General features: G+C 36.3%; 1 protein-coding gene across 1 annotated transcript; it reads left to right on the forward strand.

Annotated features, from left to right (window-relative positions):
* Positions 1–1872: 1872 nt before the first annotated feature.
* On the forward strand, positions 1873–15568 carry LOC306872347 (heparan sulfate glucosamine 3-O-sulfotransferase 6-like; the record flags this gene model as incomplete). The annotated part of the gene is made up of 2 exons (XM_079420856.1): positions 1873–2351; positions 14950–15568. The coding sequence occupies 2 exons, from the start codon at positions 1873–1875 to the stop codon at positions 15566–15568; spliced, it is 1098 nt and encodes a 365-aa protein (XP_079276982.1).
* Positions 15569–16538: the final 970 nt, after the last annotated feature.

The following is a 16538-nucleotide window of genomic DNA, read 5'->3' on the forward strand; positions in this document are numbered from 1 at the left end:
ATACGCAGAACAATACTCGGCCAAGACAGAGAGGAAGTTCAAGGCTTATAAGTGTGTAATCAGTGCAATCAGCTGTGTGATCAGAGCAATGTGAGATTGGTGACAGCTGTGTGTCATCAGTGCAATGGATGATGGGAATTGTAGTTCGTGGGTGAAGTGCAACAGTAGTGTGGTGCAAGAGTCAATGTGATGGAGGAGTGACCTCTGGTGGTGAGTAAACGGAAGTCCACAGACCAGATTTGTGACAACAGGCATTAAATCTTGTCTTATCTTTACTGGAATATGACTTTCAATATATATGGCAACCCCTCCACCATAGTTATTTCTATCTTTCCTGTAAATATTATAACCATTTATATTTACATCATCTGAGAATGTTTGATCAAGATGTGTCTCTGTTACTGCTAAAACATGAATATTATTTGTAATCAAAACATCAGATATTTCAACAAGTTTATTCCGAAGGCTACAAATATTAATATGAGCTAATTTTAATCCTTTCCTTGGCAACTTGAGTGATACTGACATAATTTATAAAAAGAAAAATCTTAATTTCATCCAATTTCCTCAAGCTAATTTAAGGAAGCTATAGGCCTATGATTTCTCATTGCTATAATTTTTAACTTTTGATGCTGGATATGTGATTAATTTACCATAACGAAGCTAGGCTATCTCTCCCCGCTCTCTTGCAGCTCTCAATTCTGACATAAGCTCTTTCCTCTTTAAACGCACATGTTCCGGGAAATCTTCCTTCAAGTATATGTTTGTTCCTTTGAGGAATTTTGCTCTCTCCAGCACTATTTCTTTGTCTTTATACTTAAGAAATGTAACCACAATAGGTCTAAGTTGATTAGAATTCCCATTTCTCATCCTTCCTATTCTGTGTGCGTTCTCCAAGGTAATTTTAATTTGGCCAAGCTGTAGTTTCTCTTGAATTATCTGTTTTACTTTCTCTTCAGATTCACACCATTTCTCATCTTATATTCTGTAATACTGGGTAAAATATAAATATGTTTTTGTCACATAGCAATTATTTTATGACCTATATGGCTTAGAATAATTATGAAATAATTCTCTGTTATTCTGTGCATTTTTGCTTTTACTGCTTGATTTGACACTCATACCAATAAAGTACTTTGAAACTGATATTGAAGTGTACAGTGTGCGAGCTGAAGTGATTGTGATTTGCTTAGTCTTAAGTCTGCAGAGACCAGATCAAGAAACAGACTGTCTCCACTGAGTGTGTGGCCTCCAGGACAGGTGTTGCTCACTGACTGACCTCTTCATCTGTGTGTAAAAGAGACCTGACAGAAGGCTGCCTCACGCAACAGCCTATGAAGGAAAGTGCATGCCATAAAAATGCCTAAGATAACATTTCACTATCTCTATCATCCAGTAAGGGCACTGAACCTTGACCTGTTCTTTTCTTATCCGGAAAAAAATAAGCTCTCTGGCTCTCATAGATTTAATAGTAGTTAATGGGTTTGTAACTGCTTAGGAAAGTCATAAAAGTAATTTGAGCAAAAGGGGTGGGACTCGGAAAGCAGGGCGTGGATACTCACCCAAAACGGGTGGGAGATGAATGGGTAACCCTGGTCACCCGAAGCTGCAGGTCTGCGGGACCTCAAGCCAAAGAAGTCCCATCAGTCCAACAAAGAGATCGTGACAAGTTATAATTCGTAATGTTGCTTCTCTGGATAAGACATCATCGTGCAAATATGGCTTGCATTTGATTTAGTGACTCTGATGCGCAAAAAAAAAAAAATGTAAATCTCACTAAATGTTTAGTCTTGCAACAAACCCGTTATTTTACATTTAATACGGCATGATTCCTCCGTTTAACGTTTTGTTTCTTGCGACACAAAGCCACTCATGGGATGTTGGACAACGAGCTGCGACTTGGGACACCTGAAAGCGCACTCCAAGGTGTCTGTTTTCTTTACCATGATCCTCACATTCACCTATTTGTTATACTGTCTCACCGGATACTGCGATTCCATGCCGAGTCCGCTGTACGTCCATCAGAATTTCAGAAACAAACTTTTCCCGAAGGAAGGGAAGAAACTCGCGCACTGGAACGGCTCCATCGTTCGCGAACTGCCCGAGCGGGATGCCACAGACGTGGAAGATGAGAAGCGGCAGCGAGTTTTAGCTTATGACACGTACAGCAATCTCTCCGTGTCAAACAACTTTGGGACCAAAGAGTTTCCTCAGGCGATTATTATCGGCGTGAAAAAGGGAGGAACGCGCGCTCTTCTGGAGTTCCTGCGCGTTCATCCAGACGTGAGAGCCGTGGGCGCGGAGCCGCACTTCTTTGACCGGTTCTATGAGAAGGGGCTCCAGTGGTACAGGTGGGTCGCCTGCTATTAGCTAGTCGTGAATGATAGTATTAGTAATTTACCATAGGGTTAATAATTATCAAAACACCTAAAGCTATTAAAATTCAGCACGTAACTACATTACAGTACAGTCACAAATGATAGGCTTCCTCAAAACATGCTGCTGGCTGGATGGACAGTTAAGACACACTGAAAATGTATGAATCCCTGTGCAATTTTTACCGGAACAGTGACATTTATTGTAAAGAAATATAGCACAATTAAACGTGTTTGCAGATAATACAATGACTTTTTTATATCTGTAAATACATACATAGGCTACATAACATACATACATAATATATATATATATAAAAAGTAAATTATAAAAATATATATATATTTATTTGTCTGGCCAACCATGTAGCAGCCACTCAGAACATCCTAGTAACTGTATAGCAAACTGCTAACAGCCACTCCTTAGCAACCAATGCCCCTAATAGTTCATCGCAGCGCTAGTGCAAGACGAGCTTTTGTGGTTAAAATGTGCATTTTTATTTTGTTTTGTTCAATCCACTGATCCCCATTATGGACAAAAATCCTGGAATGTTTCCCTCAAAAACCTTCTTTTTCGACTGAAGAATGAAAGTTGTGAATCTTGAATGACATGGGGGTAAATTATCAGGAAATTTTTCTTCTGGAAGTGAACTAATCCTTTAAAATCTTCCCAGTCTGACACACATCATGATAACTTTCGTAGATCCACTTCACCAGCTAATTACTCTTCAACAGCAATTCTATGGAGCTACCCCAAAAACAAAATTCTAAATATGACTGTGCACTTATTTCTCTGATGCATAAGGTCTGTAATTCTTATTTTTTAAGTAAAAAAGACAAGTCTAATTCATTTTTACAGACAGATCACAAATAACAGATAACAGGCGTTATCTGTCTATATAATCACTCCCTATGAGTTTGATTCTTAGAGACTGCGATTTTCTTTATCCAAGTTACCCACTTAAAATCTTAAGAGTGGTAATTAAGACAGCCAGCAGATGTTTTATCTTACAGTAGACCAATTTTATAACAGACATTGTAATTTATGTAGACAGCAGCTCAAGAGCTCCTGAAATGGATGTATCTGAGGCACATAAAGTTTATGGAGCTCTCATCATAATGTCTTTGAGCAAAGAATATTGGTTTAATTAACTCCTCAAAGGAGTTACAGACCGAAATTTCTTCATTCATCAGTTCTTTTGGGCCTCTTTCAAAATTGCATGTTTAGACTGTCCTTCAAGCAGTTATGCATATGTCTGCATGATCGGCAATTGATTCTTCCTCTCTCTTTTAATGCCACTTTGTTCATTAATATCACCGGTCAATAACCCAACCAGTTCAGAGCCGTGTCTCATTGGCAGGGCATTCAGCCCTCTGCCAATAAAATGACTGTGGATTGACCATCAGTGCATCTGTCTCTCGCCTCTGTCCATCTCTCATCTCCATGTCATCCAATTAGAATTCAGACAAATGGGAATGACTATGTATTGCTGGTTCATCATTTAATTCCCTTCTTGTTGTTCCATATGACTTTCTTCTGAAGTAGAAGATATTTTGAAGAGTGTTGGTAACCAAACAGTTTTGGGTCCCATTGACTTCCATTGACAAAAAATACTATAGAAGTCAATGGGACCTGAAACCATTCCAACATTGTTCAAAGTATCTTATTTTATGTTGTAGACAAGAAAGAAAGTCAAACAGTTTTGGAATGACATGGGGGAGGGGAAGAAAATGATGACATGATTTTATTTTTTATTAAAAATGTCTTCAAGGAACACTTCACCCCAAAATTAAAATTATGTCATTAATTACTCACTTTGCATACTCTTATTCTGTTACTTTGTCACAATACAAAAGGAAAATGTTGGGGTTATTGGTTTGAAATTACAGAGAGTGAATAAATGATGACAGAGTTTTCATTACGGGGTAAAATATTCTTTTAATAATCATGTTTCCTCTCTTGTCAAAAAACTATACCTTGTGAGCGACTTTGAGGTTTAGTTTGATGATTTGTCTCTCTTTCTCGCGCACACACACACACACACACACACACACACACATACACATTTGTTCCAGCATGTGTTGACAGCCTTATGTAAACAAACTGTCCATGTATGGGGTTTTTGTAAAGTATTATTCAATATCAGCCTTGTCAACACCACGGGTCTTCTGTGTGTGTGCAGATGTGTAATGACAGCTGAGCTTTTGTGAATGCCAGCTGGAATCTGTGCATGGAAGAGCTTTGTCACATGGCCACTGTGTGTATGTGTGAGAGAGCAAGAGTGAGTGAATGAGTTGAGAGAGAGACATACAGGCTTTGTAAGCGACCAGGTGCTCGTATACTTTACTCTTTAAAAGGTTTATGGAACTCATGACTGTTGCCCTTGTCAGATATAGTACACTGTAAAAATGATTGATGCATTATAGCCTACAAATTTTGTATATAACATATGTATGTGTTTATTCAAATATCTTTTGTATTATTTATTTTATTTTACATGTTTCTAATTTAATTAATAATATTCCACTACAGTGAACATTTTCTAAATACATTTCAAAGTACAAAAAAATAAAAACATTTAATTATGATAATTATGAATTAATTTCAGGATGCACTACATAATTTAATAAAGAATTGCAATTAATTTTATCTAATATTATAAACTGAAGATCTTAAAAATCTGATTTTCCCATGAATTTCTAGTATGTTCTGATTAACATTACATGTTCTTCAATTCTGTTCATTAATCCATAATAATTGTTCCTCCCCCACTCAGTGCAGTTACCTGGCTCGAGTTGCACCTTTTCATGACTCCATAAATCACTGTCCGGAATAAAAGTCACATCCCAATCAATGATGTGTGCAGACGTGCTGCTTATTGATTCCTCCTTAAACCAACTTAATTGCACTTAGGCATAGAGACGGTTAATTAACCTGTGCATATTCAATCTTGTTGACAAACTGCTGCTGCCCTTTTCAGCTCTTGACATTCTTTATGACACTCCAAGGTGTTTAGCTATAAAGGTTTATGTTTTAAGAGCTGTGATAATGCTTTAAGATAAGGCTCAATTGTGATAGGTTTAATTCCTTGTTGTCTTGTGATTGTTGTGTAACATGGAATGCTTATTTATTATATCTCTATATAATATATATGTAAATTATATATATATTTACAGTAAATCTTTGTAGTTAATTTACATAGAATTATTTTATGTATATTTGTCACAAAAAAAATACATTACAGAACAAATGTTTTAGCACTCATTCCATTCCATGCAAAAGTTTAGGATTTTTTTTTATCTATCCCTGATGTTAATGAGTACATTTACATTTTGCATTACACGTTCAATTTAGATTTTAAGGCCATATATTTCATGATGCCAGAGTACTGATTTGACAGGCTAGATTTCCCATATGACCTGGGTCTCTAACATTAAACTAGCCATTGATTGATCTGGACTGAAGGTAGTGGTGTGGAGGAAATCATCACAGCACACATCAGCAGCGCGCTACAGAGATAGATGTGTTATCTATATCCTCAGAGTATGGCACAGCCTCAAATGAATAAGTAAGAGTCAGGAAGTAACCCAAAGGGACGTTTTCACAGAAATTCCATAAAAGAACCTTTTTTTGGTTCCATAAAGAACCTTTCAGAGAACAGTTCTCCAAAGAACCTTTTTTTTTTTTTTTACTTTTCAGTAATCTGAAGAACCTTTCTCCACCATAAACAACCTTTTGTGGAATGTAAAGGTTCCACTGATGTTAAAGGTTCTTTGTGGAACCATTGATGCCAAAAGAGCGTAGCTTTGCTTTGCTTGTGATATTTTTATGATGTGGTTAGCTGGATAATCATTTCCTTGGAGGTATTCAGTGGGATAGGTTACAGTCTAGGCCAAGAGAAAGAAAGCTTTGGCTTGTCCCAAGTTGTTCACCAACCCACAATGGCATAGATAGTTTCTTAACAACTTGTTTTTGATGCATGACTTCTCAGCAGAAATGCCCATAGTCTTCTACTGCTTAAATATAGGCCTGCTTTAGAGCAAACCCCACTTTATTTCTTTCGAATACTGCCCTTTCAACAAGAAAAGTATGATTAATCAGGCAAAAAAAAAAAAAAAAACAGAGTGTTTGAAGACACTAATTATACTAGAACCTCCCAATTCTGCAGCTGCAGTCATTCTTCGGCTCAAAGTCCTGCGACTGACTGTTAAAGCTGCACATACGGTGGGCTGTTAACCAAGCCAGGGATGTGGTTTCCTCTAGGCCAGTCTTAAAGGTTCATTATGCTGCTACACACTCCATATTGAGTCACTTAAAATTCTGTGTGGTGTATATTTGAACAGATTTCCATTGTACGATCTGTTTTTACTTTTATATCACTTCATGTGTGCATTGTAACTTCTATAGGATCAATAGATGCTATCTGCTCACATATAAATTTACATCTGTTTTATAAATGTAATTCTGCTCTTTGGCATCACTTCAGTCAGCAGTTATACATTTGTCACAGAAATTGTATTCTACACACACCACCATAGCATATAGTTCATTGAATATAAACTGTGCCAAGTCTTTTTTCTCAGGGTCCTCCTGCCAAATTTGTACCATAAATTTATGCCAGGCGCTTGTGGACGTTTAGCAATATCCCCTATACTGGACTGTTTCCAGAAATGGTGACACATCCTGAATCTCAAATGCATTACGGGTACAGTACTGAAACGGTTAACTGTTATGTATCTTTTAATGCTAAATTTGATGCAACCAAGTGCAGTAATGCTTATGTTAATTCTCATTGATTTTATTGACTGATTTCTTGTCAAATTAGAAATATGTGCTATTTTTACAAAAGCTATGGCCAATTTTGCTGCCCCCCTGTAACATTAGGTCATGCAGCATTATCACTATCACCAAAACAGCCAGTCTGACCAGCAGAGATCAGACTTGATTAAAAAGCAGGAAGAAAAGGAAGCACATCCTGTCAGAGCTTCAAAACACTAATCAGGAGGATGTAGGCGGAGATACAGTGAGTTCAGTGTTTTGATGCTGTTTAAAAATATAAAATTTGTTTTTGTGCACATAAACCAGATGAAAAAAGAATGCTGATTCAAACATAAATAATAAAAATAAATTATACATATGTGTATATATATATATACATGTGTGTGTGTGTGTGTGTGTGTGTGTGTGTGTGTGTGTGTGTGTGTGTGTGTGATTAAAATAATTAACTCATTTTATTATGTATTTGGTTATTTTTTAAATAAAACCAACTTTTAATTTATTTAATTCATGAATTCATAAATTATAATCAAATTATTATTATCTATGAAATGAAAAAATATATAAACAAATTATTTTACTCTTAAATGTGTGTCTATATATATATAGAGAGAGCGAGCGAGAGAGAGATGTTATGAATTCAGAGGGAGGTAAAAGTGTGTTGAAATCTGACAGAAGTTGTAGTTCGTGTTATTGTGTCCTCATCTGTGGGTGTGGTCGCCCTGGTGCTTCCTGGTGTAAACCCACGCAAACACACGCTCATGGCCACTCCGCTGATTTTCCCACATGATATTGAGGGCAAAAGGGCAATTAGTTCCTATCTCTCTCTCTCACACACACACACACGTCTGTAATCCCTGATTTGCCACTGGTCTGTTTCCTGTTAATGAGGGACCTCCCTCTTTCTTTCAAGGATGTGAACATTTAGATCTTGGTTTCTCCTTTGACCTCTGGCTTTCCTGCTATGCCACACATGTAGAGCTGATGTTTCACTGTCCACTGTTTCTAAGATATATTATTTCTCTGATGCTGCTCTTGCCGAGCTTAATGAAGTGCTCAGTCTTGACTCATTCAACTTCTAGCTTTGCTTGAGATGTTTCTTCTAACATTTGTTTGGAGAAAAGCTCAGATCATTTGGTCTTAATGAGAAGACCAAAGTTCACGTTAAAATCATTTGTGACAAAGAAATTGCAAATGAGGTCTTACTAGGATCTGTTCTCAGGAGAAAATCTGAGAAGAAACCTCCATTTCATGTACCGGTAATTGATGTGTAGGAGAAACAATTGAGATGTTCAGGAGTTCTCCTCTGTGATTTTTCTTTCATAAGGGCATGTTTTGTCCCTTGTGTTGTGTCCGTTTGCATGTTTTATGGTGCTTTACTTGTTATTTTCAGCTGACATTTAATTGCTTCCCACAGTTTCTAGAAGCTCCCATTTGCTCCATAATGACATGCCTGTGTTCTCGCTTTGTTTTCAATAAGAAGGCCCTGCCTTCCTCACAATGGTGTTCATGAATGCTATGTCTGAGTACAACCTGTTTTAAGGCTTTTTGGTGGGATTCAAACAAGAGTGATGTACCTAAGATTATTTTATCTCATGCATGGTGGATTCAGGATATATATTATGGGGTTTTAGTTTTTAAAACATGAGACCATAGTCACACTGCATTACTTAATTGTAAACATTTCTGTCTTGTTTTAAAATATTTTAGTGACTGGAATTTAATGTTAACTAGAACCAAAACCATAAAAAAACATATTTGAAATAAAATAAATGTTACATGACATTATCTAAAATATCCTCAATTTGAATTCAGGGTAACACTTTATTTCGACAGTTCACTTTAGACATTCTACTAACAGTAACTTTGCAACTACATGTCAACAAGCAGTCATTAGAGTATAAGACTGTCTGCTTAATATCTTCTAACACTTAATTTTGATGGGTCCACAACATACAACATACTGACTATGAGAAACTTTGCAAATATGTCAACTTATTCTACTAACCCTAAACCTACCCTACTGAGAGTTAGTAGACATGTAGTTGCAAATTAATGAGAATTAATTGACATGAAGTTGAAATGTAGTTACAAGATATTCAAGATTTTAGGACTTGCTTTTCTTTTCTGAATTTTGCACCTCAATCTTGTTTTTCAGAAGTTTTTTTTATTTTATAGATTTATATATGAACGGGACTCATTAAAAGTAAGCTTTTTGTGTCATTTTTGTCAAAAGTAACATTTCAGAGACCTAAAATATCCGCACCCGTTCAGGCCCATGGCGAGCACTTAATGGGAAGAAACTTCCTCCCAGAGCCTCATTGCTGCCAGATGTGGCAGAGATCAGGACGGGAACATCCCAGGTCACTGCTGCCAGACACAGGGGGCAGTTCTGTCTGGATGTTTTCCTCTGATAATGGGAGAAAGGTTGTATCCTGTGTTTCATTTAAATGAGGGAGAGAAGATCCCACTCTATTCTGACGTGTATTATGCAAACAGCTACGAGGAAGAGCTTGTGTATGTGTGTTGTTCAATAAGGCATGACTTACCGCACTATGTTTGCTGTCTCTTTTTTTATAGTTAAACATGTTTTGGTTCAAAAATGTATTTGAATATTTTGAAAAGTAACTCGCAGCACACCACAGAAACCTTAACCAAACAGTGGCGGTCAGTCTGTATAATTGTGTAATGTCCAGAAAGAAACCATGTTATTTTGTTAATAATTATTCAGGAATATTTTGAGTCTCCATGACCAAACAAATTCTTATCATATAACTGATGCAGATTGCTTATAAGAATAAAAATAAATGAATAAATACATTTAAAATAAATAATTAAATAAATTCTAAAATAAATAAGTGAATAAACTCCCTTCTCGGTGATGTTTCTTTAACAATCTGTCTATCTATAAATAACAAAATACAAATATAAATAAATACATGTAAAATATAAATAAAATTTCAATTAACACATGTAAAATTACAAATAAATACGTATATACAAAATAAATAAATAATAAAAAAATTATCTATCTATCTGAATTTGTTTTAAGTATTCGGATTGCTCATAGCAACATGCATACATACAACCCGAATTCTGGAAATCTTCGGACATTTTGTAAATTTGAATTAAATAAAAACTAAAAGACTTTCAAATCACATGAGCCAATATTTTATTCACACTATAACATAGAGAACATAACAAATGTTTAAATGGAGAAATGTTAAACTTTTATCCACTAAATGAGCTCATCGGAAATTTGATGCCTGCTACAGGTCTCAAAAAGTTAGCACGGAGCCAAAAAGGGCTGAAAAAGCAAGAATTTTTTTAAAAGATTCAGCTGGGAGAACATCTAGGAACTAATTAAGTTAATTGACATCAGGTCTGTAGATTAGCTATAAAAGGGATGTCTTAGAAAGGCAGAGTCTCTCAGAAGTAAAGATGGGCAGAGGGTCTCCAATCTGTGAAAGAGTGTGTAAAAAGATTGTGGAATACTTTAAAAACAACGTCAAATTGCAAAGGCTTTGCAAACATCATCATCTACAGCACATAACATCATCAAAAGATTCATAGAAACTGGAGAAATCTCTGTGCATAAGGGAAAAGGCAGAAGACCTTTGTTGGATGCCCATGGTCTTCGGGCCTTCAGACGACACTGCATCACTCATCGGCATGATTCTGTCATTGACATTACTAAATGGGCCCAGGAATACTTCCAGAAACCACTGTCGGTAAACACAATCCGCTGTGCCATCTGCAGATGCCAACTAAAGCTCATCATTCAAAAAGGAAACCATATGTGCACATGGTCCAGAAGCACTGTTGTGTGCTGTGGGCCAGGGCTCATTTAAAAGGGACTGTTTCAAAGTGGAAAAATGTTCAGATGAGTCCAAATTTGACATTCTTGTTGGAAATCACGGATGCTGTGTCCTTCAGGCTAAAGAGGAGGAAGACCTTCCAGCGTGTCATCAGCGTTCAGTTCAAAAGCCAGCATCTCTGATGGTATGGAGGTGCATAAGTGCATACGGTATGGGCAGCTTGCATGTTTTGGAAGGCACTATGAACGCTGAAAGGTATATAAAGGTTTTAGAGCAACATATGCAAAACCACATACTGCAGCTATTACAACAGCATGGCTTCATAGTAGAAGAGTCCGGTTGCTGAATTGGCCTGCCTGCAGTCCAGATCTTTCACCTATAGAGAACATTTGGCGCATCATTAAATGAAAAATATGTCAATGACCACGATCTCTTCAGCAGCTGGAAACCTATATCAGACAAGAATGGGGCCAAATTCCAACACCAAAACTCCAGAAACTCATAACCTCGATGCCCAGACGTCTTCAAACTGTTTTGAAAAGAAGAGGAGATGCTACACCATGGTAAACATAACCCCGTCCCAACTATTTTGAGACCTGTAGCAGGCATCAAATTTGAAATGAGCTCATTTTGTGCATAAAACTGTCAAATCTCTCAGTTTAAACATTTGTTATGTTATCTATGTTCTATTGTGAATAAAATATTGGCTCATGTGGTTCTTTTAAATTCTTTTAGTTTTCATTTTATTCAAATTTAAAAAACGTCCCAACATTTCTGGAATTCGGTTGTACATAAATAAATAAATGCATACATACATACAGTATATAAATGAAAAAAGTTTTTTTTAAAGAAATATATGAAAAAATTAAAAATTTATATTATACAATTATTTTTATAAATAATTTATATTATGAGATATATTAAAAACTAATTAATCTAATTAATTAATTGTATTTTAATCTTAAATATCTTATACAGATGTTATATATTTCACCAGTAGCAAAATATAAAGAATATTTTTTTTATTTATCTTTTGTTTTTGATCATCATGTGTATTTTGTTTTAAGGATGTTTAGATATGTTAGGAAACCACCAAAAGCAATGTTACAATGTATTTTTCTTAACATTTTGAATGCATTTTAAAACATAAACTATATTTAAGACCGACTGAATGCCAAAGGGATGGAGTTGATATTTTTCAAGGCCATTGTTTTGCAGCAGGCCACCCACAGCTGTGCCTTCTGAACCAGTAAACAGAAATAAATTGTTGCCAGGTTCTGCTCTGATAAACTCATACATACTCCAGGCTCACATTCCCGGTCCAGACCAGATGCTAACCACTAAAGCTACGTTAGGTGTGATCAAAACAAACAGCATGGATGCTAGCCTAGCAAGCGCACAGGTAACAGCTGCTGCCACGAGCCACCTGATAAAGAAGAAAACACACAAGCACACAGCTGGCTTCAGATCAAAGGTTGCCAGAGGTCGCCAGTCAGCTGCGTTTGCGAACCTGGACGAAATGAGGGCTTTATCTTGCGATGCTTCTTTGGATTGGGAGATCAAACGGGTGGACCAGAGTGTGTGGGCCACTGGCATGAATTGAGAAAAGCCCAAACTTTTTGCTGATTACCAGCCTGCTCTCCACAGCGTAAACATGATGTCAGCAGACGTGGCCGTGGACATTATGGCTTCCATTAGCATGATTACTCTGAACTCTGAACATGCACTTAGCAGTGTGTACATAGCCAAACAACACTTGCACTTTAGATGCAGGGTGAGAATGACAACATTGACATTAGCCATGACATGCTTTCCAAATTAAAAGCTCTGCATGTAATGCTTCAAGATCACATCCCTAAAAGCAGGCGCTGGGAACATGCGTGATGTAAACACAATCAAAACACTAGCTTCAGAAGTTGTATGGGCAATTTTATGGTGCTTTTTTAATGCTTTTGTCCTTCTTGGAGCTAAACAGACTACAAATGGTAATTGTTTGAACAAGTGCAGCATGAAGAGTCATCAAAAATTCTCTTCAAATAATAACATACAAAATGGAACGATATCACGTTGGATAAATAGTGATAACATATCATTGTTTATGGTGAACTGTTCCTTTAAGTGCATTGCAAGTCAAATGGCAAATCCAATTTCTCAATATTACTCTTTATTCTCCTTCACAAACCAGTCAGCATGATTCCTCTGACTCATGTTTCAGTGGTAAAGCTCTCATAGAGCAATATGATTTGTATTAGAGTTGAATATTAAATTCATGGCAATGAGATGACGGCCAGCCTCAGAGAAAGAGACAGAGAGAGCGACTGCTTACCAAACCCCATCCCAGACCAGTGAAGAGTTAATCTACTGCATATGTTCTCTATGGAAATAATGAGAGTCAGTGTAGAGACTTTTCCACTTGACCCTGGAGCTATTGGGTATTCATTAAAGAGATTAACTGAACCTTATAACCAACAACAACATTAATATATTTACATTTGTTTATTATGTATTTTAATGTGTGTGTGTGTGTGTGTGTGTGTGTGTGTGTGTGTGTGTGTGTGTGTGCAAATATAAAAAATATATCTAATAAAACATGACATATATAATTGATATTTAATATACTAAGGCAAACCTTCTGTGCTGATTTAGGATATTATTCCATTACTGGAGCCAATACCCTCATATTTTAAATGAGATCTCACAAAACTGACCTCAAATCAGCACAAAAGAGCCTTGGAGAGATGGAGAGACTCCTGACAGACGTTCTGGGGACAAACCCCATCAGGAAATGACTGCTAAGAGTTGTTATGCTTACTTGTTTTTCTTTCTTTTATAGCAGCTCACCAACTCCCTTCTCACTGACGTTTATTTCACAAGGCTGGTTTTTAATAAAGTCAGCTTTTATATTTATTTAACAACACTTTACACTTTGCATTACTCAGGATGGAGTGAGTAATTCAACACTGGCCTCATCAGAAAACTGCTTCTTTTTTATTTGATAATAAAAAGAACATCTTTCATCATAATGAACTGAATCGCAAAACACGTGTGACAGCTTCATCCGTTGGCGGGAGCTGAAATGGGCACAATTATTATGTCTCCAGAGTCAGTTTTAATACAGTTTTTCATTTTGCATTATTGCATAAAATTACAGTTTAATATTTAGCTTGGACATAGGTGCAGCCACAGAAAACCTGTCCCATATTTCATACAGTAGATGAAATTTTAGGTGCAATCCAAAATGTTTATGATTTCAGCCAAATTCTAAAGCAACATTGTTTCCTTAAAGGCACAATTCACCAAAAATTAAAGTTAAGTCTTTTTTATGTTCATGTTGCTCCAAATATGTAAGATTTTTCAAAAGATCTTCTTGTGTGTTACACAGAAAGAAATTCCTGTATAATAATGGTTTGGAACAACACAAGTTAGTAGATAGAATTTACATTTTTAGGTGAACCTTTAAGAAAAAAACAATCCCATAATGCACTACACTGAACCCAGTGATGATATATATATATATATATATATATATATATATATATATATATATATATATATATATATATATATATATATAATGATATGATATATGTATGTATCTATATATATATAAGTGGTATGGGTAGGGTTAAGGGTGGGTTAAGGTGTGAGGGATGGATCAACAGTTAATTGTAAATGTAATTACAGAAGTTAATTACAGATGTAATTACATATAGGTATTTGTAAGTGCAATGTAAAAACATGTATGTACACAATACGTTCATTGTACCAAATGATTAATTTAAATGTAAGTGCATAGTAGTTAAGGCCACCTAATATAAAGTGGGACCAAAAATTATATTTGGCAATATCACTCTTGATATAGGCCAATATATTTCACATACTATATTTCTGTAGGAGTTGTGGTGTTTCAAACCATTTAGAAGCCATGTTTGATCACAGAATTGACTTCTATTATAACTTTCAGTTTCTCGTTCTGCAGGAATCTAATGCCACGTACTTTAGACGGCCAGATCACCATGGAGAAAACACCCAGCTACTTCATCACCCATGAAGCGCCGTCCCGCGTCTTCTCCATGAGCCGCAGCACCAAGCTCATCGTGGTGGTCCGTGACCCCGTGACCCGGGCCGTGTCGGACTACACTCAGACTCTGACCAAAAGCCCCGGCCTGCCGTCCTTCCAGAATCTGGTCTTCAAAAACTTTACCACGGGTCTGATCGACACATCCTGGAGTGCTGTGAGGATCGGCATCTATGCCAAACACCTGGAGAACTGGCTCAGGTATTTCCCGCTCACGCAGTTTCTTTTTGTGAGCGGTGAGAAGCTGGTGACGGACCCCGCGGGAGAAATGGGTCGGGTGCAGGATTTTCTGGGACTCAAGCGGGTGGTGACCAATAAGCACTTCTACTTTAACCAGACTAAAGGCTTCCCCTGCCTCAAAAAGCCAGAAGGGTGCAGCAGACCACGATGCCTGGGGAAATCGAAAGGCCGACCGCATCCACACATATCAGCGGAAGTGCTGCACAGACTCAGGGATTTCTACAGGCCTTTCAACATGAAGTTCTACCAGATGACTGGTCAAGACTTTGGCTGGGACTAAACACTTGCAGGACCCTTTCTGATAATGCAGAAAGAGATGAAACTGTTTATTTATGACTGATTGAAGTTGATTGTCAGTATCTTCCCCCTGTGTACTCTCAGAAATTGCTAGTAAATTTCACAATTAGTTACAAAAAAAACTGCAAGTGCAAACAAAGAGATTGCTGGCCACACACTGAATGTCATCCAGACTGGAAAAGATCTCGCAAAAATATATCTTCTTATATAAACATCATAGAGAAAAAAAGTGCACAGTGCAAATTAATTAAAAACTAAACCAGCACAAGCAAACATTTCAGCACATTGCTTTATTTAGTGCTCACATAACAACTACCATTTACCCGTTTTCTGGATGACTAATTAGAGATAATTAGCTGGATTCAATTAGCAGGTGGACCTCAAAGAAACTGTGGCAATTAAACAAAACCAACATATATATAAAAACAACAAATACTATACATTTTATAAATATGCAAATCATGAAAACAGTGAAACAAAAGATCAAAACAAACAAAAAAAAGATTAAAATTTTTTATAAATAATACAATAATGCAAAGTCAACACATTCAATTTTATCATGCCTTCTTTTTTTTTTTGCAGTATGTGGTTTATAACATCAAATATAGTTTGGATTTAATTCAGTGTGCAGCTAGCATTGACCTTTTTTTTTTTTTTTTTTTGTCTTTACGCACCTGAAGCAACTTGATTTTTCCTCAGTTGGATCATAACAATCTCTTCTAGTACAAAGAAACACAAATAACACATTAAATTTAAAATTCTAAAGTAGAAAGCCATGTAAAACTCTATTGTCTTTGTATTATTTACAACTTCTGGACGAGAAAGACAATGAGAAGCAATCTTGTTTATTTATTTATTTTTTATCTTGCAGATTATTGCATTGAAAGATTTTTATTTCATACTCTCCCTCATCAAATGCATTCTTTAAATGCATTTTACAGTATACTTTTGCC

The sequence above is a fragment of the Barbus barbus genome (assembly GCF_936440315.1).
Source record: "Barbus barbus genome assembly, chromosome: 7".
Classification (NCBI taxonomy): domain Eukaryota; kingdom Metazoa; phylum Chordata; class Actinopteri; order Cypriniformes; family Cyprinidae; genus Barbus; species Barbus barbus.